The sequence below is a fragment of a genome, unplaced genomic scaffold (assembly GCF_019419815.1).
Source record: "Pyrus x bretschneideri cultivar Hongxiangsu unplaced genomic scaffold, Pyrus_bretschneideri_v1 Contig72, whole genome shotgun sequence".
NCBI lineage: Eukaryota > Viridiplantae > Streptophyta > Magnoliopsida > Rosales > Rosaceae > Pyrus > Pyrus x bretschneideri.
The window spans coordinates 1,996,483-2,023,442 of record NW_025999812.1 but is presented as its reverse complement, the minus strand read 5'-3'; the positions used below and the strand labels follow the sequence as shown (position 1 = coordinate 2,023,442).

General features: G+C 37.1%; 3 protein-coding genes across 6 annotated transcripts; all 3 read right to left on the bottom strand.

The window, feature by feature from the left end:
• Nucleotides 1-10,242: 10,242 nt before the first annotated feature.
• Nucleotides 10,243-14,421, bottom strand: LOC103932172 (DNA-directed RNA polymerase V subunit 5A-like). The gene is made up of 4 exons (XM_009341723.3): nucleotides 14,054-14,421; nucleotides 12,245-12,421; nucleotides 11,501-11,614; nucleotides 10,243-10,513 (listed from the first exon to the last, which is right to left on the bottom strand). The coding sequence occupies exons 1-4, from the start codon at nucleotides 14,324-14,326 to the stop codon at nucleotides 10,388-10,390; spliced, it is 690 nt and encodes a 229-aa protein (XP_009339998.1). The 5' UTR covers nucleotides 14,327-14,421; the 3' UTR covers nucleotides 10,243-10,387.
• A 371-nt stretch (nucleotides 14,422-14,792) lies between these two features.
• Nucleotides 14,793-17,783, bottom strand: LOC103932171. Of its 2 annotated transcripts, none has more exons than XM_048574498.1 (2): nucleotides 17,443-17,783; nucleotides 14,793-15,061 (listed from the first exon to the last, which is right to left on the bottom strand). In XM_048574498.1, exon 1 carries the CDS (start codon nucleotides 17,623-17,625, stop codon nucleotides 17,479-17,481), a length of 147 nt encoding a protein of 48 aa, XP_048430455.1. In that variant the 5' UTR covers nucleotides 17,626-17,783; the 3' UTR covers nucleotides 14,793-15,061; nucleotides 17,443-17,478. The 2 variants fall into 2 exon arrangements, with proteins under 2 accessions (XP_048430455.1, XP_009339997.1); XM_009341722.3 differs by having other exon boundaries at nucleotides 14,793-15,033; nucleotides 17,443-17,766.
• A 752-nt stretch (nucleotides 17,784-18,535) lies between these two features.
• LOC103937883 (pentatricopeptide repeat-containing protein At2g35030, mitochondrial) lies at nucleotides 18,536-24,484 on the bottom strand. Of its 3 annotated transcripts, none has more exons than XM_009347856.2 (4): nucleotides 24,262-24,484; nucleotides 23,837-23,932; nucleotides 19,213-21,868; nucleotides 18,536-19,031 (listed from the first exon to the last, which is right to left on the bottom strand). In XM_009347856.2, exon 3 carries the CDS (start codon nucleotides 21,634-21,636, stop codon nucleotides 19,693-19,695), a length of 1,944 nt encoding a protein of 647 aa, XP_009346131.2. In that variant the 5' UTR covers nucleotides 21,637-21,868; nucleotides 23,837-23,932; nucleotides 24,262-24,484; the 3' UTR covers nucleotides 18,536-19,031; nucleotides 19,213-19,692. The 3 variants fall into 3 exon arrangements, with proteins under 3 accessions (XP_009346131.2, XP_009346130.2, XP_048430454.1); XM_009347855.2 differs by having other exon boundaries at nucleotides 19,213-21,865; XM_048574497.1 differs by having other exon boundaries at nucleotides 18,536-18,967; nucleotides 19,213-21,865.
• Between the last annotated feature and the right edge of the window lie 2,476 nt (nucleotides 24,485-26,960).

The window sequence follows — 26,960 nt, the reverse complement described above, 5'->3', positions numbered from 1 at the left end:
TAGGGCGAGAATTTTAGAATGGTTAGCCGAAATGGCAACTAAGTCTATTTAGTTGACCTCCAAGAGATTGCGATGCCTATAACAGTAAAGACATAACCCGTTTGAGAGCGCACCTTGTGAGGATCAGTTAATAATCTTACGTCGGCATAACCAATAAGGCGAGAATCAACTCAAGATAAGGAGGTGCGCCATCACTCGAGGATCCATAGGGATAGAACAAGTCCAGATCCGTGGTATCCTTAAGGTAGCGGAAAATGTCTTTAACGCCAATCCAATGTTTGTGTGTTAGTGCATTATTGTATCTTACCAAAAGATTAACAGCAAATGAGATGTCGAGTCTAGTGCATTGAGCTAAGTACAATAAAGTGCATATCGCACTTAGATAAAAAACTTCAGGCTCCAAAATCTCTTCATCATCCCCCTTAGGACTGAAGTGATCTTGTTTTGCATCTAGCGATCGAACGACCATAGGAGTACTTGAGGCTTCACTTTATCTTCATTAAAGCGATGCAACACCTTCTGGGTGTAGTTCGATTGATGTACTAAGATTTAATCTGAACGGTGCTCTATCTCGAGACCGAGACAGTATCGAGTCTTTCCTAAATCTTTCATCTCAAACTTCGACTTTAGGTGCACAGCAGTTTTCTCGAGCTCTTCGGAAGTTTCGATGAGGTTCATGTCATCGTCATAAACTGCAATAATCGCAAAACCAGAGTGTGACTCCTTAATGAACACACAAAGGCATAGTTCATTGTTCACATATCCCTGACTAGTCAAATAATCACTCAACCGGTTATACCACATTCTTCCGAATTGTTGCAAACCGTAGAATGAACGCCTCAGCCAAATTGAGAGCGTGTTCTGAGGTTTAGAAATATTTGATCCAATCAATGTAAGTCTTTCAGGAACTTTCATATAAATTTCCGTATCAAGATCCCCATAGAGATACACAGTTACTACGTCCATCAGCTGCGTACTCAGTTTTTCAAAAACTACCAAACTAATAAGGTAGCGAAAAGTAATCACATTTATAACAGGTGAATAAGTTTCGTTATAGTCAATACCGGGGCGTTGTGAGAAGCCTTGTGCAACAAGTCGATCTTTGTAATGCACAATTTTTTTTATTCTCATTACGCTTTCAAATGAAAACCCACTTGTAGCCAATGAGCTTCACATATGGAGGAGTAGGAGCTACAGGTCGAAGCACCTTATGTTTCACGAGTGAATCGAGTTGAAGGAGTAGGATCTACAGGTCGAAGCACCTTATGTTTCACAAGTAAATCAAGTTTTACTTGGATTACTTGTTTCCAATTTGACCAATCAGTTCTATGTCGACATTCATCAACGAAACGAGGTTCAATGTCATCACTCAACATGATCGCAGTAGCTACTACATATGCTAATGCATCGTCGATGATCATCTCATTTTTACACCATACATCATCCAAGCTAACATAGTGGACCGAAATCTCTCAATTCTCAAGAAGTGGATGTGTTTCTTCAAAGACGCTTCTGTAATCTAGAATTTCCTCATGAGTTGGATAGAATGAGTAGGTGACAGTTAGATTCATTGTAGGCTCAAGATGAGCCTGTGTCGTGGGTTTCTTCTTCTGAGGGTGTGAATCCTTTGAACCAATTGTTCTGCCATGTTTTAATGTAGGGGCAGATGATTGGCTAGCCACTAATGTACGTGGATCGGCCAAAGTGGCGTCCTAGGCCTTCAGGAGGGAAAACATTTAGTACATCCATCTTTGCAGGCACATTCGCAGCTAGAATATATGATCTTGTCACTCGTGCTAGATCAGTAAAAGCATCTGACATGCTTTGAGCTTCACTCTGAAGATCTAATAAGCGTTGCACTTCAGTTTCAGACTGAGCGGTACGGGGATCTAAATGAGATAAAGTGGGAGTCGTCCATGATAATTCACATCATTTTTCAAGAACGTTGACATTCTTATCTCCCCCTAACGACAGAAAGATTGTCTCATAGAAGTGACAATTTGTGAAACGAGCGGTAAACAGACCATCTGTCAAAGGTTTTAAGTAACGAATGATCAAAGGAGAATTATATCTGACATAGATTTCATCCTTCCTTCGATAAGGCCCCATTTTTGTACGTAAAGGTTGTGAAATCGACACATAGACCAAACAATAAAAAAACGCAGCAAATGCGATATGTTAGGTTTGTATGTAGCAACCAACTGAAATGCGCTATATGGTTGGGTCACAACAGGCCTCAGGCAGACCAACATGGCTGTGTGCAATATTGCATGGCCCCAAGCAGTGATCAGGAGCTTGGTACGTATAACCAACAATCGAGTAATCATTTGTAAGTGCTTAATGAATACCTCTGCTAGGCCGTTCTGGGTATGAACATGGGGTACTGGATGTTTAACTCCAACCCCAACCAATGTGCAATAGTCATCAAAAAAAGTTTTAGATGTGAATTCTCCAGCATTATCCAATCAAATAAATTTGATTGGATAATTAGCGTGGTAAACCCTGAGCTTAATAACCTAAGCCAACAATTTGGAGAATGCAGCGTTCCTTGTGGACAACAAGCACACGTGTGACCAACGTGTGGAGGTGTTAACCAAAACCATAAAATATCTAAATGGTTCGCATGAGGGTGAATCAGTCCACAAATGTCCCCCTGAATCATTTGTAGAAAAATAGGAGGATTTGAATAAATCTTGTCACAAGAAGGCTTAATAATAAGTTTTTCCATTGTGTAGGTTTAACATGCAATTACTTGAATCGAACCTAAACTTCAGGTTAATGAATGTCCCGTGTAATGATTTGAGGATACGGTGCATCGCTGTTCATCTAGGGTGTCCCAAACGATCATGTCAAAGTGTAATTTCGTGCACGGTCCTAGAGGTAGGGTCAGCCACATAGTGGCTTTCTATATGGCGTATAGTCGTAGTATACAGACCACTCAGGATACACTTCATCTTCTCTAGAATACACTTATGGCCATATTCGTAGGAAGTGATACATAGAAATTCAACTTTCTTTTCTACATAGGTTTCAGCGTGGTAATTATTATCCTTGAAACTCAACAACGTTCTTCTGGAATGTGGAGAATAGAGTTTCTCATCAATGGTCAAAATTGTACCATTAGACAACAGTATACGTGCCTTACCGTGTCATTCAATCAGGTTGGATGGTCCTAAGAGGGTTGTCAAAGGTGCATTCTTAGGTATGAAGTTAGTGAAATATATGCGTTCACGTAAAATGATGTGCGTGGTTGCATTATCTGCCAGACAACTAATTTTCCCACTAGTCATACCTAGAAATAAAAATTAATTTAAATCGGTCACATGCATAAAAGTTCTAAAAACAAATATCCATTCAAAATAATTTAAGTATTCAAGGGTAGTAATTAATTAAAAACTTAATATCTAAAAACAAATCACCAACAAATAATCCAAACGTAAAGGAAAATTGCTCAAACTTAAACCAAAAAACAAGGGTGGTTCAGCCACTATGTGAAATTCAGCCCTATTATTCTAAAATTTAATTAAAAATAGTTCATGTCTAAGATTCTAATCTTCCATAAGGGTGGTATGCTCCTGAAAGTCAGAAACCTCCATCTTGGTACTCTTCGGTTCATCCATTTGCATAAAGTTTGATTCAAACTTCTTACGATGAGAATGATATTCAGCTACAACCTTATAGGGAGCACAGCAAACATGGAACCAATGGTCATTTGAACCACAGCGGTAGCACATGTCCGCATCCATGGTTTTAAGTGTTTTGCCCTTATTCTTGAAGTTTGGGGCCTTTGAAGCAAGGTTAAGGAGCTTCTGGGCTCAATTTCCTCCCTTAGATAGGTCTTGGCTCTATTAACTTTGACGGGGGTGGCTTCTGGCCACCCTACCACACCTGTGTTGGCATTTTGGGCGTTGGTTTATGTTATAATGTGCTTCAGTCACATCAGTCGCCTAGTAGGTCGAGCTTGATGATTTTTCATCAACAACTGATTCTGCTTTTCAGCGAAAGGCAAAACATAGATCAAATCTAAAAACTTAGTGAACTTATAAACCCTATATTATTGTTGCAGGACAATATTAGTAGTAGAGAAGGTCAAATAGGTCTTCTCCAGAAGATCTTCGGTCAAGTTCTCGTTACAAAACTTGAGAAGTGATCGATTTCAACAAACTTCATAATTATATTCATTCACAGAATTAAATTCTTAGAAGCACAGATGCTTCCATTCATGTCTTGCTTCAGGCAAGAAGGTGTCCCTTTGGTGATCAAAACGATTAGCCAAAGCAACACAAAGTGCTTGTGGATCTTCCTCAGCAAGGTACTCGGTTTAGAATGCATCATGAATGTGTCTTCGAATGAAGATCATGGCAGACGCTTTCTCAACTTCACCAATCGGGTTATCTGTCTCATATTCGATGATGGGACACAAATTCTTTGTAGTGAGGTGGAGCTTCACATCTTGGACCCACTTGAGGTAGTTTCTTCCAGAGAACTCTAAAGCGGTGAAGTTGAGTTTGTTCAAATTCGATATGTCCCTATCACAAAATCAATGGACAAGAATGTGGTTAGTGTAGTGGAGCAAAAATCAATTCATTCACATAGGAGTAGAATATTCAGTTTCTAATAGACATTTATTGATTTAAATTTACATGAAAAAACTTTGGATTTTCATGGGTGATGTTTTTAAGGAAAACTTTAGGTTTTCAAACAAAGCATGTTTCTTAGAAACTTCAAGTTTCGAATGAATTATGAACTTTAGGTTCATATGTTCCTGCTGACAAACATAAATATATATACAAAAATATGCAAATAGATCTTCAGGTCTAGAATTAGAATCGAATTAATTATTTGGACTTTGGGCCAAAAATTAAAGTGTGGGTGAAAAATTATAAAATTCATAAGGCCTAAAAAAATATAGGCATTTAAACTTGGGGGCCCAAAATAATAGGCCAAAGCCCACAGGGTGGGCTAAGTAAATAGGATTGTGTGGCTTAGGCCAAAGAATTGGGCTGGGTTGGGCTCGGCTAGGCTATAGGCCCAAGACAAAGAGGGACCGTAAGAGGCACGGATTCGCTGTTTTGTAGCGCAGGTGTTCCCAAAGGATGCAATCTAATGCGTCGCAGGCCAGATGCACCGAATTACCAACTGCTGGCTGGGAGCAAATGCGGCTCGATGTAAGGAACCCGATGAGCCCTACGAGAGCTGGATTCGGCTACGATGGGGACACAAGGACACTAAAGCCCAATTGGGCTAGTGTCATTTGCGGGCCGAGAGTCCAGTTCAGCCCAATGGGCTGGTTAGATTTGAGCCATGGTAGCAAAGACAACCAGCAGCCCAAAAAAGGTGATGTGCAATGTAGGCCAAAGGGTCTGAGGCCCACTAGGGCTCGGTTCGAGAAACCCAGAACACCCTAGCGACACTGGGTGTGGGATTCAAACCGGAAAAATCTCTAACGTCGTTTCAGGCGACTTCCCTCCGTCGGTCACAGCACGGCAATGCAAGGGGGTTCGATTGGAACCCTAATTTTGGACAGAAACCTAAGTTTCAACGTTGGGGGGGGTCCAAGAAACCATGAAGATTTGAAGAATCCTTCAAAAATTCGCCAATGGTTATCAAATTTTTTGAGAAACCAATCATCTTCGATGATGGTTGGGTCCCAAAAACACAATTACAGGTCGTAATGTCCCAGAGAGACAGTGGTAAGGCTGTGGCCGATTGCAAGCGGCAGCTGGGTTCGTGGGTTCGATGCCAAAACGGCGTCAGTCTTCTCAGATGGAACATTGTGGGTTTTTCTCTGGTGCATCACTGCTCAAGAAGGCTCATGTGAGCTCGAGTTTTGAATTTCGACAAACCCTAATTTTTTTTTTTTTTTTTAATTTCCAAATTAATTCAATGTATATTCAATTAAATAATTTAATGCATAGAAATATAATTGATGTAATTCATGGCAATATCAAATTCACATAATTCAACAATTATGGATATAATGCATAGACAATTTAAGTAGAATCTAAAACTCGAAAAACGTAAAGTTGGGTCATGCATTATGGTGAGTATTCAGGCTATCAAGGATGCAAAAATGTCAAGATAAAAATCGTTGTTTTGAAAGAACATGATTGCGTGATGATATTGATGAATTAGTTTGATGCAGAAAACTTCCACGTCAGATTCCTAAGCACAGTGGTAGGAACGTGCTAATAACGTGTTGTGGCCTATATTTATCTGACAGGTATCATAGAGAAAATATAAAGAGAGAGAGAGAGAGAGAGAGAGAGAGAAAGAAAGAGAGAGAAAGAGAGATGTGTTTGTAGTAATAAGGGAAGGAAGAAATCATTCTCCTCCAAGGAATACGAGTCTTAATAGGGAAGAATAACTAGAATAAAATCTAATCTAAGATTTACACAATCACATTTAAATAAGAAGTTTATAACACAAATATATCCAAAATATCACTTTTGTTTAACAAAAAATATCACTTAAACAGACACAAATATCCTTAAACTTTAAACCTAATAAATTAAAAAACCAAAACCCTATTAGATGAAGATTTCTCATGGAAAAACCTAAAAATGGTGGAGACCTAGTGAAGGCATCAACTGTTGGTGGAGAAACGAAGGTGAGTGTAGATGGTTAACTTCTTGCATTTTTCCTCGTCTACGTCTCCTCTTTGTTTTTGTAGTTTCTTCCTTCGATTGAATGTTTATCGAAGAATGAGCTATCAACCTATGTAACGTTATTTATCTCAATTTTCCTTTGGATTATATGTGCTTCATATTTTAATTTTCCACACCTTTGCATTATTAAGGGTGTTGTCCGTGTCCTAATTCTGTTTTGAAGGTTATCATTGACTGGTAATGAATAGAGAGACGATTGTGTTCTTAGAAAGTGCAAAAAAATATATTAGAAAAATTAGGTTTCTTTTGTCAATGGAAGATTGACATTGCTAAACCATTTGCCAATCAGTCATTGAAATTCATTTAAATCATTTAGAAAATTTAGGGTTTACTTTACGATATAAATAGTTTTATTTTTTTGTGTTTTTATTTTTATTTTTTTTTATTTTAGTATGCAAATTGTCGATTAATTGTATCAATAATCTAGACAATATTAAATTAATTTTTTCAATGTGTATGTCACTTTCTTCTTTGCTTATTGTTTTGCTTGTATTTCAGAAAAATATCTAGTCATGTGCAATCTGATGAACCCAACTCTAACCAATCAGATGTTCACAAGGGTAAAAATATTGTACATGAATCAGACATGGCGGAACTGTGCAATTTAGATGGAGATATAGTTATAGGTCAATTGTACGAGACTAAGGAGGATTTAAAAATAAAAAAATAAAAAATAAAGGTTGGGTATTGATGCTATGAAGAACAATTATGAATTCAAAGTGAAGATATCAAGCAAAGAAAGGTTTGGAGTTGGTTGTGTTGGCGATGAATGCAAGTGCAAACTATGTGCTTCTAAATTACGAAAATCATCATATTTCAAGGTCAGGAAATACGTTAATATGCACTCATGCTCATTAGACGTTATCAATTGTCATCATCGACAAGCAAGTAGTTCTCTTATTGGTCAATGCATAAAGTTTAAGTACGAGGGTGTATTACGAGTACATAGACCACATGACATCATAGAAGATATGCGGAAGGACATGGGTGTGAGTCTAAGTTATGTGAAGGCTTGGAGAGCTAAGGAACATGCAATAGAGTTGGTTAAGGGATTACCAGAGGAATCTTACACATTACTTCCATCTCATTTTGCTATGTTAGAAGCCAAAAATCCAGGTACGATAACACATATTGAAACGGATGAGAATAATCATTTTTTGTATTGTTTCATGTCACTTGGACCATACATAAGAGGTTTTAGAAGTGCTATTAGGCTGGTAATAGCGGTTGATGGGATGTTTTTAAAGGGTAAATATCTTGGCATCTGTTTGTTGCCACATCCATGGACGACAATAAACAAAGGGAATTGTTATTGGCACTTCAAAATTCTCATTCTACACTCCGAACTTTCTATATTTAGAAAGAAAAATACACTTGTGAGTAGTATAAAATGTGATTTTTGGAGTGCCAATAATACTTCCTTAAACAAATATACCCTCTAGCATTTGGAGTTGGAGATTCAGAGAATGACGCATCATGGAATTGGTTTTTCACAAAAGTACGGGAGCAAATGGCGAAATTGATGACTTGGTGTTCGTTTCTAATAAACATGAAAGCATTTGGACTACTCTGTCAACTCTTTTTCCCAATGCCCATCATGGTGCATGCATAATTCATATAAGTCAAAACATTAGGCACAATTTTTAGCATGAGAGAGCACATAAACTATATTTTACAGCTACTAAGGCATACAGAGTTCCTAAATTTCATCGTCTCATGACAAAAATATATAAAGTCGACTCTAAGGTGGGTGATTATCTTAATTCAGTTGGATATGAAAAATGGACTCATGCGTACTTTGATGGAAAGACGTACAACATCATGACAACAAATATTGCTGAATGTCTCGATGCAATCACCAGAGATGCTCGAAAACTACCTATCACACAATTTCTTGAGTATTTAAGAATGAATATTCTCCATAAGTAGTTTTATGAGCGTCAAACCAAGGCAGCCAAAATGAATACACATTTGACAAATTGGGTAGACAAGCTGGTGCGAGAAAATAACAAACAAGGATTATCATTCCAAGTATTTTACTTCATTCACTTAACTAGAATTTATTTTAATTTGTCTATTCAATTTTGGCACATTTTGATTTGTCCTCAAGTTTTTGAACTATTTTACTGATTCTCATATCAAATAATCTGTAATTTTGTCCATCAGTACCATGTTTAATAAAGAATAAAGTTTTCTTGGAAATATCTATATGTTTGCAACGTAAGAAACTAAAGTTGAAAACAAGGGTTTGACAAAATAAAACAAAACAAAACAAAAAAATCCTATATCTAATGTAAACTTCAACGTAATTTTGCGCAAATTGCTTTTTGTAGTTTTTTATACGGATTTTTTTTTTTTTTTTTTTTTTTTTTGGTTCTTTAGTTCTTCTTTTGTTTGAGTAATATATATATATATATATATATATATGTGTGTGTGTGTGTGTGTGTGTGTGTGTGTGTGAATATGCAGGTATCGCCCATCGCATCTTACTCATTTCATATATTGAAGTTGTGAATTTAGAGAAAAAGAGTTGCACATGCAGGCAATTTGATGTTGACCAACCTTGCTCACTTGCTTGTGCTATATGTAGAAACCGACAAATTTCATGTTATCCTATGTATTCTCATTATTATGCTACAAACTCCTTGATCATTGCGTATGCATAAACTATATGGCCAATTGGTGATCAAACGGATTGAATAGTAACTAATGATGTGGGTGAAATGACAATTACACAAAGATTATATGGTAGGTGCAAAGAAAAAAGGATCCCATCACGTGGAGAAGAAAAATCAATTCAAAAGTGTTCAAAATGTGGTTCAAATGACCATTATAAGCAAACTTGTAGGAATCCCGTTCAACTTCATCCTACTCTATATAACCCTTTTAAATTTACAGTTTAATGAATAAAATTTTCTTTCTATCATTTTATTGTTTATATTGGTTGTACAATCCTTTAAATTTGTGACAAGTAAAAGTCAATTTATTTTTATTTGATCACTCTGGTATACTGCCTCCTTCATCACTTCTTAATCTATTCCTGATTATCTTTACCACTGCTTGATGTATTGTTGCATCTTCCCTGTCAACTACTGGATTTCCAAAGGAAGACTCATTCGGTTACTAGCAGCAGAAAGACTGGTATAAGAGAAAGCACCGGTTTTAGGTTTTGTCGTGAGAACTCTTCATCTAATAAGGTTTTGATTTTTTAATTTATTAAGTTCAAATTTTAGGGTATTTGTGTCTATTTAAATGATATTTTGGATATATTTGAAATTGTCATTTTTCAAGCTACAAATGCCATCGACTGCCAATAAATTTACAAACCATATATCATATTGATCTTGATAAGTCCCAATTTGAGGAATTCACTACACAATCAATTGCTTTGTTCAGTGACGGATGTTCGAGCGTCTGTGCTCTGTACGCGAAACCATTTATAACTTAAAAATAACGGAACGCTCGAACAAGCCGTCACTGAATAAAACTCGCTAGAGAACAAAGAATTGGAGCAGTAAAAGGCTAGAAGCTACCAGAATCACGAATCAACGGTTCATTAGCTAAGGCCGAAACGAGAAATGAACCTTTTTCATAACACAAACAGGACACAAAATAAAAGGATTTTACTCGTCAAGGTTTGCAGATACACCAGATCACATAAACTAGACACTAGAAACCAGAAAGGTGCCATTCCTCGAAACTGCACCCAGAAGACTGCATCACCAGATGCAACGGTATGTAACATGAGACTCGGTAATATCACCAGTGTAAGTAACTTTCACTACCTGCCCCTTCTCAAGTCCATAGTACCGTGAAATTGCATCTTTTCGTGACAGTCGGGGAAGCTGCAGGAAGAACAGTTGATGAAATTAAAACAGCGCGAACATTAGAGTTTAGTTACCAATCAGAAGCCAACCCATCTACGTGAAATGTAATGGTAATATACAGTTTAATAAAATAAAATGCAACATTTGATAGACGAACACACCAAAGCACTTCCAATACAAATGGAGGCGCTTCTTACTGGGACAGTCTACAACAGTAAATGAGAGAGAGAGAGAGAGAGAGAGAGAGAGAGAGACAAAAGACCTCTGATGTATATCTATAGGACCAAAAGAAGAGATCCGTGAATCGCGAGAGAGAGAGAGAGAGAGAGAGAGAGAGAGAGGGCTTATAGGCAAAAGACCTCTGATGTATGTCTATAGGACCAAAAGAAGAGAGATCCATGAATCACTAGGTTGGACAGTCAGGGTTTTCTAGATTGGGGTCAATAAGGCCAGTTCATTCTTTGAGTTTGCTCTGCATAGTAGAGGTCTATAGGCACAAAGTCTTATCAGTTGCAATTTCGATATGTGATCTCAGCTGAAGTTCCCAAATAGAGCAAAAAAATTAGAGAATCACACATTGGGCAACAATAAAATCAGGGAATTCCTTCAGTATGTGGCCATTAAAATATAATGAGCGCTTGAATGTCCTTACACATAGTGAGTTTTGGTCCATACATATAATAAAGTTTCAATGTAGTCATTTAGGATTATACCAAAGCACTTCCAATAACATGGGTTTAATACTGATGACAAAGCATATAAACGGGGTCCAACCCAATTCACTCTCCAAACGATCCCTGACAACCACTCACACATAAAATTCGTAACACTCTTTTCCAACACCATATCAGAAGAAATTTCAAACGACAGAGGGCATACCACAGCAAAGTCAGATAAGTAATTCAAATATATTCAAGATTATTCAGTAATTAAGAAAAATATGAAGGATCTCCAGAGAAAGAAAATCAGAGTCTGGTTTTTCTTAAATTGAGTTAATAAACTAACCTGCTTTTCTTCTATGTTGTACTTCTTTAGGAGTTTTCCTTTCTCTTTGTCCGTCAGCACCCGATGCTTTGGCTTCAAGACATGCTTTGTGATGTTAACAAGCAAGTCGGTAATCTGCCAAACAAAGAAAGATATAGAAAATCAGAGGAGTGAGAAGAACTTCTAAGTGAAAAACTATTAGGAAGAAACACTTTACAGTTATCAGTAAGTGTTTCAGTATAAATGCTGTAAAAAATCATATTGTGAAATGCTTTCTGAAAGCACCTAAAGAACCAACAAAAACACAACTGTAAGTACCTTCATAAAAAATTAACCAAGGAATTAATTGAGGTCTTTCAAGGATACAAAAATAAAAACATTCATATTAAAACGCAATCCACAGAGTCAAAATCTAAAAGGTTCTGTTTGCACTTCATCATTGCAAAGTCCATCATTACAGTATTTTCAATTTCCTTAAAATGCATATATAACATTTCAAATTTTCTGAACTTGCAGTTGACCTCCCTAAATCTCATTTCCCACTATTTTTTTATGCCTAGATTATAAAGAAACTTTATCAATGCATTTTGATCCTTAAAGGCTTAAACATCAATTAGTTCATCAATAGTAATGCCCTCTCCAATCATAATCCATCCATAAAGCTAGTCTACAAAATCAGAAACGTAGTCAAATGTAATCGTCTTGTAGGACTTGTTATGTGTAAAAGAATGAAATGAAAAACATAATTGACATTTGGAAACAAACCTGGAATATTTCAGTTTTAAACGGATAAAGTTCCAGAGTTTTTAGAGCTTGGTTTGTTACTTGGTTTTGGGTAATTAATATGAGCCCCGTCAAAGTGTCCTTATTAGCAATCTGAGAGTGTAGCCCACGAATCACATTAACCTTCACAATACCAGGGCCACAGTAAATGACCAGCATCTGCAATTCAAAAACTAATCATAAATACCAATTGCTCATAAGTTATTACTACAATCACACACACCAAATTTCAAGTGAAGAGCATAGCAAATATATCAGTGCCACTGTTTATGCCTTTGTCTAGCATCCATGCATAAAATTAACATTTCAATTCGATGGTAAGTGGTTGAAAATCACATTGACCAAAGTGTAAGTGGAAGTGTGGAAGCAGCCGAGGTTAAGCAGTCATATCTGGTCTGGATAAAGTCTGCATGCACATCACTAACGACGTATCTAACATGGACTCTCCCTCCACATCCCCTATAAGCTGTAAGGAGGACCCTCCAGCAGTTCCGAGGTATGTCTAGTATGTAATTGGCCACATCATTTCATTTATATTAAAATATGACACTACAGATTGATAACAAAGCATGACAGTATACTAATACATCCACATTGAGCATTATAGAATACGAAAAACTATTAACTCCATATGACTTTGTCCATATGAAGTCAATCAGGGAAGTTGTAACTTGTAACCATCGCTTAAGATGCAATTCTAAAGACAAATCAGAAATCTCTACCAACTGTTACATAGATCTGTCCAAATGAACAAACAGTTTAGGGATAAAGCATAAATAGGGACAGAAGAACATGAAGAAGAATACCAAAAAAAAGATTCTGAAGTTTACGGGGGTCAAACATCCAAAAGAAAAAAGGAATCACTTTTCTACATGATATACAGACATCAAAATCAAACAAGCTTCTAAATATGAAATAAACACTGCAAACAACGTGCGTGAACTGCTTGGCAAACAAAACAATGCTAAAACACATAATAAAGGTCTAATCGTAAACCTCTGACTAATTGTAAAACCTCAATTCTAATATCAAGTAATTTCATATCCTTCAAAGGAAAATCCAACATCTTTTATTTTCACACGACATTTGTAAAATCCTTAATCTTATATCATCTACTGTAATCTTGAAATGAAATTACACCATCGGTGGCCTGCTAAGAATCTGGTTACAACTACGCATGCATGCATAGGTTGTATTGAGATTTATCAAAAGCAGACAAAGGTCATCGCACGGAAGAAGTCACAAGCACTGAATCAGCCTTACTTCTTCTTTTACGACCACAGACATAAAATCTGAGACGTATTCATGAGTAGCGCAATCCTACACATAATGCTACACCCAATGGTAGCTCAAACCTTAAAATTGCCAAATTCGTAAACGTATAGATTTCGAAACTCGACAAGAAATTAATCCAAGTGCAAGAATGAAGAAAAAGAAAACCGCCCGGAACCCTGAAAGTCTTGTTTCTTTGATTCTCGGTCAATGGATAAAGCAGTTATATGACATGCAAAGTAAGATTTGCATGAACATTTGCTTTTATTGTGTTCACAAACAGAGACGGACAAAATTCATAAGTCACCAAAAAACCATACCATATAATTTGTGGAACAAGGACGCATATTGCTAAAATCTTAAACCCAAAACCTCAAAATTTCCAAATTCGTAAGCACAAAGATTTCGATATCCGACACATAATACAAGTACCAGAAATTCCTCTTTCTTTGATTCTCTTCAATTTTCCGGTAAATAAAATAAAACAAATACAAGGGAAAAAAAGCATGAATTGGTTACCCTGTCAGAAGGGTCGGTGCAATGAGTGGCGGAGAAGCGGAGGCGCTCGATATCGGGAGTGGGGCCGTGGAGGAAGCGGAAGTCTTGGAGAGAGAGGTCGATTTCGGAGGCGGGAACAGAATAGCCTCTGTCCCTCAGCATCTCCAGCACCGTCCTCCGTGAGAGGTAGTATCTGTGGCTCTCTGCGCTACCTTCGTCTATGTGGCTGGTCAAGCAAGGCCCCAGAATCTCCCCGTTGCTTTCCCCATTCGCCGGCTCTCCCTCCACGTCCATCTCTCTCTCTCCCGACACCAGTCTCAGAGACTTGAACTCAACTGAGAAAAAGTACACTACTTTGCGTTTGGGGTTCTGGGAATGCTACCGTGTGGCTAACCCAGGGGATGGTATCATGTGTGTGTTTCTTTCCGTTTTGGGCTTGAAGCATTTCCACGGTCCAACTGTCCGTGCAAGGCACGGGCCACGGCCTAAACATGCCTCCACGGGTCCAAATTAGAAGGGCAAGTGGTGGGCAAGGCCATTAAAGTGGATAGATTCATCTAAGATAACTCACATCAACCATCTGGGCATTGCATATTAGATGCTGGGAAGAAGGAAAAAAGACTCGTACTTTAGCGAAGCAGCCATTAAGTCCCACACTTTAAGGCCGGACAAAATTAGCATAAAACTATGGTCTGAGTCTGAGCTTAGGAAACTTTTCTGTACAATGTTGCCCACTGCGACGAGACTTGGTTTTAAAGCATAGCACCCAACAATCCAAGTGATTTCCAAAAAAATATGAGAAAATTACAACTTTCCAGTACCAAAAACAAACTCCAATACAACTCTCAAGTACAAAGGAAATCCTAACTACGATTTTGTATTTAATATCAAACAACGGATCACAATGCCATTGATAAAAATAATCTACTCAGTATTCACAATATAAACTTAGCAGCTCTGGATGTCCAGGCCATGCATCCACGCGTCCCTTTCACCGTCTTCTGCACTTGTACAGGAAAAAAGGAGTTGCTGTTATTCAGATTGAAAGATCAAATGACCCAGTTACAGCAGGATCATTTCAACTTTATTATTAGGAAAGTAAAGGGGCATAATTGAAATCAGTTAATCAAGTATCTAAGCTATATCTATCACTAAAATATGATACAGGCTGAATCGGGCCAATAACAAGAAATTCGGGTTGCATCAACATTAATATTTGGAGCCAAAAACCTGCCCTAAATAAAGTTGTATAGGGTACCAAGGTTACGTACTAAATAGCTCCAAGACACATTCTCTCTTAAAAATATTGCTCAGAATATATTGATTCTATTTTTCGCTTCTATTCTTAGCAAAAATCTCAATCGAGATTCCTCTCTGGTGCATCATGTTTGTTTGTTGTGTTGGAGTGCAAAAATAAGGTGATAGCTTGGGTTGGTTGAAATTTTAGGTTTGTGAATCAAACGGGCACGGTGACTTTGAGGATTTTATCAATTTTAGAGAACCACCCATCAGAGCCATCGTTAACCATTGGTTGTTAAGGTGTATTCTCAAAATATCGATATCTACAGTTGTGGAAATAGACGAGGACCTTTCCCTAGTACGACAGGACAGGGAAGGACGCAGCTCTGATGTACTAATTATCGTGCCCTTAGAGGAAAAAGAGTGCATGCATTGGTTTCAAAGTTACAAGATAAAAATTTAAACAATCTATAAAAACATTGCAACAGTTTCATTTCTTAAGTTCACTTGTCAGAGATCGAGAAATTCAATGACAAATCTGCCATCTCATTAGAAAACAATTATCATTTTAATGCTGATATCAAAGTATGTAGAGCAGGAACTCTGTAAAGACAGACAACTAGCAGGAAGAGAAACAAAATTGTTCAAAAATATAAGGCTTGCCCAGCACAAGACTAAAGTAAAGTTATGTAAAAGAACTCAAGTGCAACCATAACATGCACAAAATAAATGAACTTGCGGGCTCTGTCCTAAATGCTTTGTCCTTATTAACCATTCCCAAAATCTTGATCAACCTGGCTTATGCTCGGAAAGATTATCAAGGTTATCTTCTTCGTTCTGATGATCCTCTTGCAATCAAACTATTCAAAAAGTTATTTAACATCCTTTGATGTCGTTAAAAAATGGTAACGTTGCTAAAGAAAAGGGCAAATCGTCAAGGTAAAGGTAGATGAGATTCAAATAAGGTTGCTAATGTACACAAAATTGATGGCTACCTAATTGTGTAACTCATCATTACCCACGTTGTGACTCACTAAACAGAAGAAACAAGGGCCAGTTACAATCTCAATTTATATGGCAGCTAGGTACTTGGGATTTCTTTTGTATATGGGTACAGGCACTAGACTTACAAACAGCCTGCTTTCCAAAGAGATCATGTCTGCAGGATATATGATAGAATTTCTAAATTCCACATATCCCCAAAGAGATCATGTCTGCAGGATACAACACCCTTAGTAATCTATTAAAGACAACAAGAAACTCACCATAAATCAATTTGAACATACTCTTTGAATTAAGTTTGATTTCGATTCTTAGCTTTAGGTAAAACAATCTAAACAATCACAGTTATTTGATTCTTTCCTGACTTAACCAATGAAGAACAAGTAATTTCTGAAGTTATTAAGACTTTCAATGATGCAAATCTAACCAAAACTCTATAAATCCTTCTTTCTTCTCCAACCAAAACTCTACAGTTTATATCCAATTCAATCCACATAAAACCTCAAATTTCGTCCCGGAAAAAGGTGACTGAGGTAATTTTCTTGTTTACCATTCACAGCAACCCTAAAGCCATGAGTTTGTCATTCTTGGAAACCCTAAACAACACATCTTATGGTCAGGCCCTAAGCAGATCATAAAGTGGATTGGCTGGCTCCAAATGGGATAAGCATGAGTTCTTGCCTAGGGTGTGGTTTCTCCAATTTGTGAAGTACCTCTTAAAACTAGTCATTAAATGGATTACAGTCCGGGATTCTCCAATTGTATAAGTTCGGTCTATATGCTTGTAATTACACTGAGAATCATCCCGTGCATTTCTTGTTCGTGTTTATTTGCATTTCATCAAATAACTAAAACTTAAATGGTGGATTGTTCTAGTGATTAGGGCCTTCCTATTCAACCCACTGCGTCCGGCGTTCAAACCCTCCCCTTCCCCTTCCACTTCCCCTTCCCCTTCCCCTTAGTATAGCTTACAGTAGTAATATCGTTTGTAACAGAAAAAACTGATTACCCAGATTACCCAACAAACCCATCACGCCAAACAACGAGACAAAACTTGACAAACATAGGTACCTTTGCTATCCCAAATGGGTAGTGTGGAAATCAAGCAATCAACAAAATTTACGGATACGAAGAGATGGAGGAGGAGGAGGAGGAGGAGGAGAACAAACCAGAGAGCTATGGTGCTTGGAGTGGTGCAGAATCATTCAGCCGACATGAAAAGGGCCAATATCTCCGGTTCTAAGGGAGCCGGCGACTTCATCGGCAACGGCCAAGCAAGACGAAACCCAGCCGGTGAGAGCCAACCACACCATCTTTGCCATCCAAACAGTCACGCCCCATGGCATTGCCATCTCTCTTCTGCTACACTTTCCTTTGCATCTGAGAATCCAATCAATCCCCTCCCACCATTTGAGGTAGACTCAAGTCAAAGAAATCGGAAAGAGTTCATACCAAGGATTTTGTCCTTTCCTTTTTGTGTGAGCAAAATGTTTTAACACGTAAAGTTCCAATTTTAACCTTTTAAAAGAGAGGGTTTGAACCCAAAACCCAATGGATTGAATAAGAAAACGCTAAACACCAAGGCATTCCACTACCTGCATTGTAATTAAACCAACCAAAATATGACACTATATGTTTTGCATGATTTTGCTTGTTTATATTATTTTTCTACTGGATCTCGGGAATTACTTTATACCGCATTATTGATCTCAGTATATTGTGAATATGACCGTTTTACTCAATTCTTCTTTTTTTCTTTGTTTTTTCAATACAAATCAAAACACTATGATATAGAATGAATCAATAGTTTTACATTTGACTGGAATCAAAACAAAAGATGAATAAGCGGAGAATAGAAACCAAAGTATAAGTGAGAGAAAATCTATGGGAATCAAACCCGCATCAGGGTCTATAGACATGAATACCTAAATCAAATTACTCATTGCAGACTCGGTGATTTGAGTAGATTTGTTCGCCCATGCAACAAAGTTTGACTCTCCATCATCGTAATTTAGGTTAGTTTAAAGTAGAACGTCGTTTTGTATAAAGTAGACATTGTTCCCACGTTCAGTAAATAGTATCCACTCTGAACCCGGAGTGCACGTCCGCACATCTCAGATTCACAATGTTGAAGCCTTATTCAACCTTAAAATTAAGAGTCTTTCTAATTGATAGGATAGCGGTCCCTCAAAACTTCGGTTTTCTTTTCTGAACCAATATGAGCACCCTTGAATTCGATCAACAATGTATTGAGTTCATCAATCATTGACAATACATAACTTAACAAACCAGTACGACATACGTAATGTTTTCGAACAAAAGAATAAACATTCATCGCCATAACAAAATACAGGACAGCAAGTAGAATATACCAATTAACGAGACACAGAAACCCTTTAAACCGCCTCAATGAAAAATATGTCAATAACAACAACAAAATCCAAACCCTCTACGGGAATTCGACTTCACTTATTTCTAGTTATTTTGTCATTTCGGTGTCTGACATTCTGAGAAAAACATGGTTCTCACATAACCAAGGGAAAACAGTACACTGAATTTGTTGAGACTCAAGCAAGCCAGACAGCTTATCACAATCCTTACAGCGAGTCAAGTATTTCGGTGATTCAAACACAGGAGGTGGAGCATCAAGCTTGTCAGACATCTGTTCCACGAATCTGTGTACCTCAAGGGACTCTAGCGAAATGAAATCAGAGGCACAAGCGAACTCAGAAATTGCACTTCATCACACATTTAAAAGCTTGTACGAAAAATAACATAAACCATCATTAGATTTACAGAAGGTGATTACATTAGACTAGAATATCGAAGGCCGATATATAGACCTAGTTTAGCAGCATCGTTAATCTATAGGCTATTACTTTGTCATTATTGTTTAATTATAATGCTGATTAATTTAGTAAGTAAGCAAGATAACTTACCTGGAGATGAGAGGATATGAGATGGTCTTGCTGCAGCCAGTATTGGGATGGCCAGAGATGACCTCCGGTTGCTGCTAGAGATTGGCGGCAGGGGTAGAAGGGTGCAAGCTCAAAGATGAGGGCACAATCTAATTATATGGGGCCACTGATGAAACAATGTGTCCCAACCATTGAACTTCAACAACTTAACCAACCATCAATAAGCTATTTGAGGGGGGTTTGATTCCATTTAATCCAGTCCATCAATCTGATGGCCAAAGATGAGTTTGAATGCTTTATCCTGCCCAAGAAAAAAGAAAAATACTGCTTCTGGTGCATTATCCATAAGCATTTTGCAATTCGTCCAATGCCAATCTCCTGGACCCAAGAAAAGTTGGGTACCCAACAGTAACAAATCTTCCTCTACTGTCAATCTGATCTAATCTGCACATCACTTTTCAAATAGTATCTTTTGAACTGTCTGCTAATTGAGAAATTAATTTATGTTACTGAAAAACAATCATCTACTATCAAGTCATTGTACGGGACATACCCAATCTTCTTCATTCTTTCATGAAGATTGCTAAGTAAAGAATATATAACTTTAGATTGACAATGAGACTCATCGCCAACCACAAACACATGCACCTTATTTCCAACTTCTATCCAACTGCACCCAGGTTGCTTCTTCAACCTCTTCTCTTTCAATTTCATTCTCATCTTTGCAGCTTCTCTCCATTTCCCAGATGAAGCATATATGTTACTCAACAACAAGTAACTGCCTGGATTCTCTGGCCCCTCCCCTAAAAGCTTCTCGGCAGCCAGCTTCCCGATATCTATGTTACCATGAACATTGCATCCAGCAGCAAGAGCCCCCCAAACAGATGCTGATAGCTTAGTTCCCAGCTTCTTAAGGACATCAAAAGCCTCCTTAAGCCTCCCTGCCCGACCACAGAGATCAACCAAGCATGTGTAATGATCTTCCCTCACTTCTATTGACCCATCTGTAAGAAGCTCATTAAAATATTTTATCCCCTCCTCCACCAAACCAGCATGACTGCATGCAGAAAGCAGCCCCACAAAGGTAACATCATCAGGTTTGAATCCTAATTTCCGCATTTCATTAAACAAGTTAATCGCCTCAATGCCACATCCATGATGTGCATAGGCTGCGATCATACCATTCCATGAGATCACATCCCTATGAATGGTCAATCCATCTTCAAACATCTTCCTAGCAGTGACTAACTCCCCACATTTTGAATACATGTTTATGAGTGCGGATACCAAGAATGCACATTCCTGATGGACTGTTTTAGTTATCATCTGATGTATCTGTTGTCCCTCACTAAAACCAGCTAAGTTACTACAAGCACTTAACACACTCACAAAAGTTCCCTGATTAGGTTTCACTCCATTATCTGCCAGCATGTTTGAAAAAGTCATCAATGCTTTTTCATTTTCCCCATCTTGTACATACCCTGTGATCATTGTAGTCCAAGAGATGACGTTCTTCCATGGCATTTTCACAAACAACTCCTCTGCCCTCTTTAAATCCCCATTATGAATAAAACCAGTGATCATTGTATTCCATGAAGGTATGTCCCTCTCTGGCATCCTCTCAAACAATTCAAGAGCCTCATCCAATCTCAAACTCTGGGTGTAGCCCGTAATCATTGCATTCCACGACACCACATTCCTTTTAGGCATCCTCTCAAAAAATTCTCGAGCTTCATCAATCATGCCATTTCTTGAAAATCCCGCAACCATTGCTGTCCAGGAAATAATATCCCTTGCGGGCATCAGTTTGAAAAGTGACCTTGCCTCTTCAATCCTGCCACACTGTGCCAAAGCGGTTAAAACTGTATTCCACGAAACCACATTCCTCTCTGGCATCCTCTTAAACAAGTCCAAAGCCCTATCCACCTGGCCATCCCGTGCATACCCATCAATCATGGTGTTCCAAGAAACCACATTCTTCTCCGGCATCTCATAAAACAACCTCTCTGCCTCCTTAATTCGTTTCAGCCTTATATACCCACTAACCAACGCAGTCCATGTAATCACATTCTTCTTAGCATCCACTCTATCAAACAGCCTCCTAGCCTCCTCAACCATCCCACACTTGATATACCCTGTGATCACTGTCGTCCATGTCACCACATCTTTGTCAGGCATTTCATCAAACACTTGACGTGCTTCTCCAACCTTTCCATCTCTGCTTAGTTTGGTAATCAACCAGTTGGATTGTGCCACATTAAAATTGGCACTAAAATCTCTCTCAGGGGATGTGATTCTAGGTGTCACATTGTAGTTCATGGAATGGTATAGACATTTGAGATTACATCGCATGGGAAGGATAGCCTGGGCATAACTCAAGAGAGGTAATCTAGTTGTGTTGCTAAGATGTATCATGGTAATTGGCACTTGTAACCGGGCAAACATTTGGAGCTCTCCTTGGCTCACAAGAATCAAACAAAACACTTCTTGTCTCAATTCTCATGTTCGCCAGTAGTCATCAGCTTGGGAAGCGATCAGATCTGAACACGTGGTTATAAGAAGTAGAGGTTTCATTCTACCTGCTGTTAATAGTCCTCCTAAGTTCCACAGAGTTTCTATAATCCACCGGAAAAATAACCCCAACCGTACTGTTGTTTGCAGCTTCGAAGTATACCTACTGTTCACAAGAAAGGAGTTACGAATGTGGAAAATAAATCTAAAAACAAATGATTTTAGAGAAAACTATATTTTTACTTATAGTAAAAGATCACCAGAGTTGAGTAAAAAAAAAAATGGCAACCCATTGATATCACCTCATTCTAAGAGGCCCATGACCTACAATCACCAAAAGTTAAAAGTTTAAACCGAACTTGCTCAATCTTAATCAATCTTAACTTCTAAACATGTGCAGTCTTATAAATATAATTAGACATAAGATTATTGAACACTTGGATCATAATAATCCATCAACACAATCCTAGAATTTAGGTTCGGTCAACTTCACCAATTAAAGAAACAAGAGAATTCCACAAACTGTAAGCAATAACACTTTCTGAATTTGAGTGGCCATAGAAACAATAAACTAAAAATTAACAGGTTTAACCATTCTGATTAGTTGCTGGAAAATGTAATGATAATATCAAAAAATAAAACTTGACTATTCAGCTTTTATTAATTGGACCTGGATAAACAAAAACCGCAACTCAGCTAAGTAATTGGCTCAGCCACTCAGGCGGTGTTCATTTTTCAGCATTCAAGAAAGTGGCATAAAGTGTTAATAATTTTAAAACTTCATTTCCTTTCCTTTTACCTTATTTTATCTGGAACTAAACGACCTACATCCACAACTCCCTACAGTAAAAGCCCACCAAAAATTCAGAATCGTAAATGAACCCAATCACAGGAATCACTTGAGCATAATTAAAACCTACAATAATAGGAACCCAAAGAACTAAGATTGCGGACAGTCCCTTTGACTATGATCAAATTCATTCGAACATGTAAGTTTCAAATCTTATTGAAAGATAGAGACACTCAATTTTGGAAGAATTAGGAGACAAAAGACAGAAAACCACATTATGCACAAACCACCAATGGGTAAACAAAAAGAACATGCCTATGCAAAGGAACCAGGATAACCGATGCTGACCTTAGCAATTGTAGAAGTAAACACACAATGACTCTACAGTTTGTAGTTTGAAATGTAACATGTGCGTAACATTGAAGGAAAAAAAATATATACATGGTAAGAGCAACCAGATTCTTATTATTGGATTTTATATTTTATTTAAAATTTTTAACCTATCACTGCCAACCTATGTTGCACCGATACGGATACAGATGCAGGTGGCTATATACGGTATGGTGATATGGTAAATCTCTAAAAAACAAAGATACAATATGGCAAGGATACGACAATTAGAATAATATTTCGTCAGTTCATATTCACTATATAAATTATATCACCAAAGAACGAAAGATACATGTTTATCTTCCAACATTAACAAAGTAAACACCTTGAATTTAGAAACTACAACCCAAATTTCTAACTTGGATTATGTACCATGACCATATCTTGGGAGTATCTTAACCGTATCCGAGCCGTATCCCATAGTCAACAACACAATAAAGTCAACGATACTCCGAATTGAGTATCCGTTACGTATTGGGAGGTATTGTGGGGGTGCACGTATCCGATACTCACCCTTCTCCAAATTTGAAGTATCGATGCAACATAGTTGCCAACCTATGCAGACCATTCTTCTCAGCAGAATCCATCTTTACCCCACCCAAATTTTGATACGACCATGTATATGTACCGAATCCAAGTCATAAAACATGTCGGACGAGAATAACTATCAGCAACATCAAAAAAAAATTCATTTTTTATTCTATTTGTATTTTCCTAACTAGTTTTTCTGCATTGACATATCCAACAACAGGATGGTTGTTACTTGAGAATGACAATGTCAATTGCAAATTGCCTGAGATCAATATCAGATACCAGACTAGGCCTCCAAACCTTGATATAAAACTTGCAATTTGACATCTCTTCTGTCGATTGGGATATGCATGAATCGAAATGAAACAAAACGGGCAAAACTTAGTTATTGAAATGAATTCGGATAATGGGTTGAGAGAGGACCTGTAATGCTGGAGATTTCAAAGCCCTGGAGCTGTTGTAACATCCAAATTTTGCATTTGTGCAAGTATTATGCAATGACAGCAACCCATCCAAATTCTGTATTTGTCCAGTACGAATTATGAGGAAATTACAAACAATCAAAAGAACCAGCCACAACAAATTAAAAGCAAGAAAAACACATAAAAATACAAGCTTGCTCTTGCTGCATTAGGAATTTGGGACATCGCATTTGTGGTATGCAGAAAATTTAGACCCATAAAAATCAAAATGTTCATATTCCACCAGCATGCCCACTACTCTAAATTATATACAGATTCCACTTCCACATGTGAAAACTTGAACCAACTCAAAAATTAAAATCAACGTAATTAATTGGAAACGCTAAAAAATAGTAAACAAGTATTTTCTCAGTAAGCAAACAGAACCTAAAGCCAGCAGCAGAGAGGACATGGTGACCGCTAATTCTGGTGGGGAGTGTGAGAGAGAGAGAGAGAGAGGAGACTGGAGATTTTGGGTAGTGAAGGCGCGGCAGAGAGATTCAAAGCTCACTCTCGGTCTCGCCGTCTCGGTAACGGGTTATAGATTTTCTGGTGGGTGGGTCAAAAAGATCCGGTTGTAAAACATACGGATGGAAATATGGGATGAGTATGTACAATTGAGATTACATTTTCGACGAATTACCAAATTACATTTTCGACCTTGCGATTTATGAAATGCAACTTTTGAGCCTTGTTTTTTAATAAAGAAGCAAATTAGGAGATATAATCTTTGAATGATTTGGCAAATTGAAATTGAAGTTGTGATCTCTAAATTAAAAGTCCTGACATTTTGTACATAATTTTGATTTAACGTGGAGCGTTGGTTTTTTTTAGCCACTTTAGTTATTATTTTATCTGAATTACGTCTTAAGAAACACGATATCATATATTTTAAGCAACACAACTTCAATTTAAAAAATGATTATGTGCTTTACATGTGAGCATTTTAGAAGAAAATACTAATGGAAATTATTAAAAGGGCCAATGCTCCATACCAAACGTCACAAAATTGTAATTCAGAGACCAAAGATCCAATTTGGTCATAATTCAGGTACTTTTCTATTTTTGTCATCTTCACGAAATCTAAGTACTTATCCCTTTTTTCTTTGATTTCTTCGGCCTCTCCATAATGGCTAAATGCTAAGAGCATTTTCAATCATGCTCTCTATTTTGTAACAAAGTTTTAGTTAAAATTGTCAAAAGGTTATTTTAAGAGCTCTCTAAAAAGTTTTGCTTCAACCATACTACTGCTTTAAAAATTCATAATGACTATGACTCAATAAAAATTATTTTTTTATTTAAAATAATATTAAATTAATTATAGAGAACCATTATGAACTCATTTCTCCCTCCATGTATTTAGGATCTCTTAAGATGAATTCCTACTCATGAGGTGGATAGGGAGCATGATTGAAGTTGATTTTTTTTTTTTTTTTTTTTTTAAATCATCTTTATATTCTAGTTAGGAGCTCATTTAGAAAGCGCATTGGAGAGACTCTAAAGGTGAATCAAGTTATGTTGAATTTGATTCACTCTGGAGCATTTGCTCCTTTAGCCAATTTTATTAGTGTTTTCACCTAAATTGCGCACATGTGAAGCATATGATATCACCATCTTTTAAACTTAGATTGTGTTGCTTAACAAATTATCACATGTTTTTTTTAAAGTGAAATTTAGACGAAAGTAGTAACGAAAATTGGCTAAAAGACTAAAGGCTGGTTTGGGGTTATGGTGCTTTAAAAAAAATTGGCTTCTTAAAAAATCTAGAACATCAAATGTGTTTGGTAGAACAAAAAAAGTGTTTATGTTTTTTAAATTACTGTCAATGGTTGTAGAAAAGCAAAAGCAGACTCTACCATGCTTTTCAAAAATGTTTTCTTTTCTTTTTTTTCAAAGTATAATGAAGAATGGCCATTTAATAAAAGAGGTGTGTTGTCCACACACCCTTCTAATTTTCGACCGTCGGATCGGATGAATTGAAGAACATCAAAGGAAAAAAATAAACAAATGGTGTGTGAGCAGTAAAATATGGTGTGTGGATAGCACACCCCTTAATAAAATTTTCAAATGGCAAATACCCCGCATATTTTACAAAATTACAATATCTACCCCTACATTACTCTCTTTGGCAATTATTATATCACATTAAATACCATATTTTTAGTCCTTTAAGAGCATTTCCAAAGGAGATGTCAAATTTTGAACATAAATTTTGAATTTGACAGCCTATTTGACATTTTGACATTTTTCAAAATTTTGCTCTCCACCCGGTATGTCAAATTAAATATTATTTTATTACACTATTTTCTTTTCTTTTTATTTTATTAAACTATTATTTTATGCCCCCTTCTTTCTAGACTTCTCCTATCATCTTCGTTCTCTATTTTTTGAATCTTTGTATACCTACTTCTCTTCTCCATCAACAAACTGTCGCCCTCTACCATCACATCGATATACTTGAACTCACCTCAAATCCAAAGGGCACAACCAAATTTTTTTAACCTTTTAATTTCAATTTTTTATAAAATTTGTTTGGATGTTGAGAAAGTGTGGGATTTTAAATTACCGACAAGGAAAGACAACGACTTCTCCCATTTTGATTTGCAGGTGGAGGAATTGTAGCCTAGGGATTGCAATCCATCGGCGAAATAAAGTCTTACATTTGGGTTTTAGGTTGAGATCGTGAGGTTAGTTTATGGGTTTGATTTTGAGAAAAGGGAAAAAGAAGGACGAGCGACGCTTCTATGGTTCGAGTGAGAGAGGAGAGTTGCAGATCTGATAAAAAAATTAATAAAATAACATTTAAAAATTAATTAAAAAATATTTAAAATTGCTTTCAAATTTGACAGCAAGGGGGAGAGCTGCTATTCTATGTTGCCACATCATATTTAGCTTCTCGGTTGGAAAACATTATAGCTGTCTTTTTTTACTGTTATTGCTAATTTGGACATTTTGACATCTCCTTTGGAGATGCTCAAACATATCCATAGCAATTTCGTATAAAAGTTTACTAAACACCCAGGCACTATTTTTTTTTTCTTGTTAAAAGTATTTTTACAAAAAAAATAGATTACCAAACACTTAAT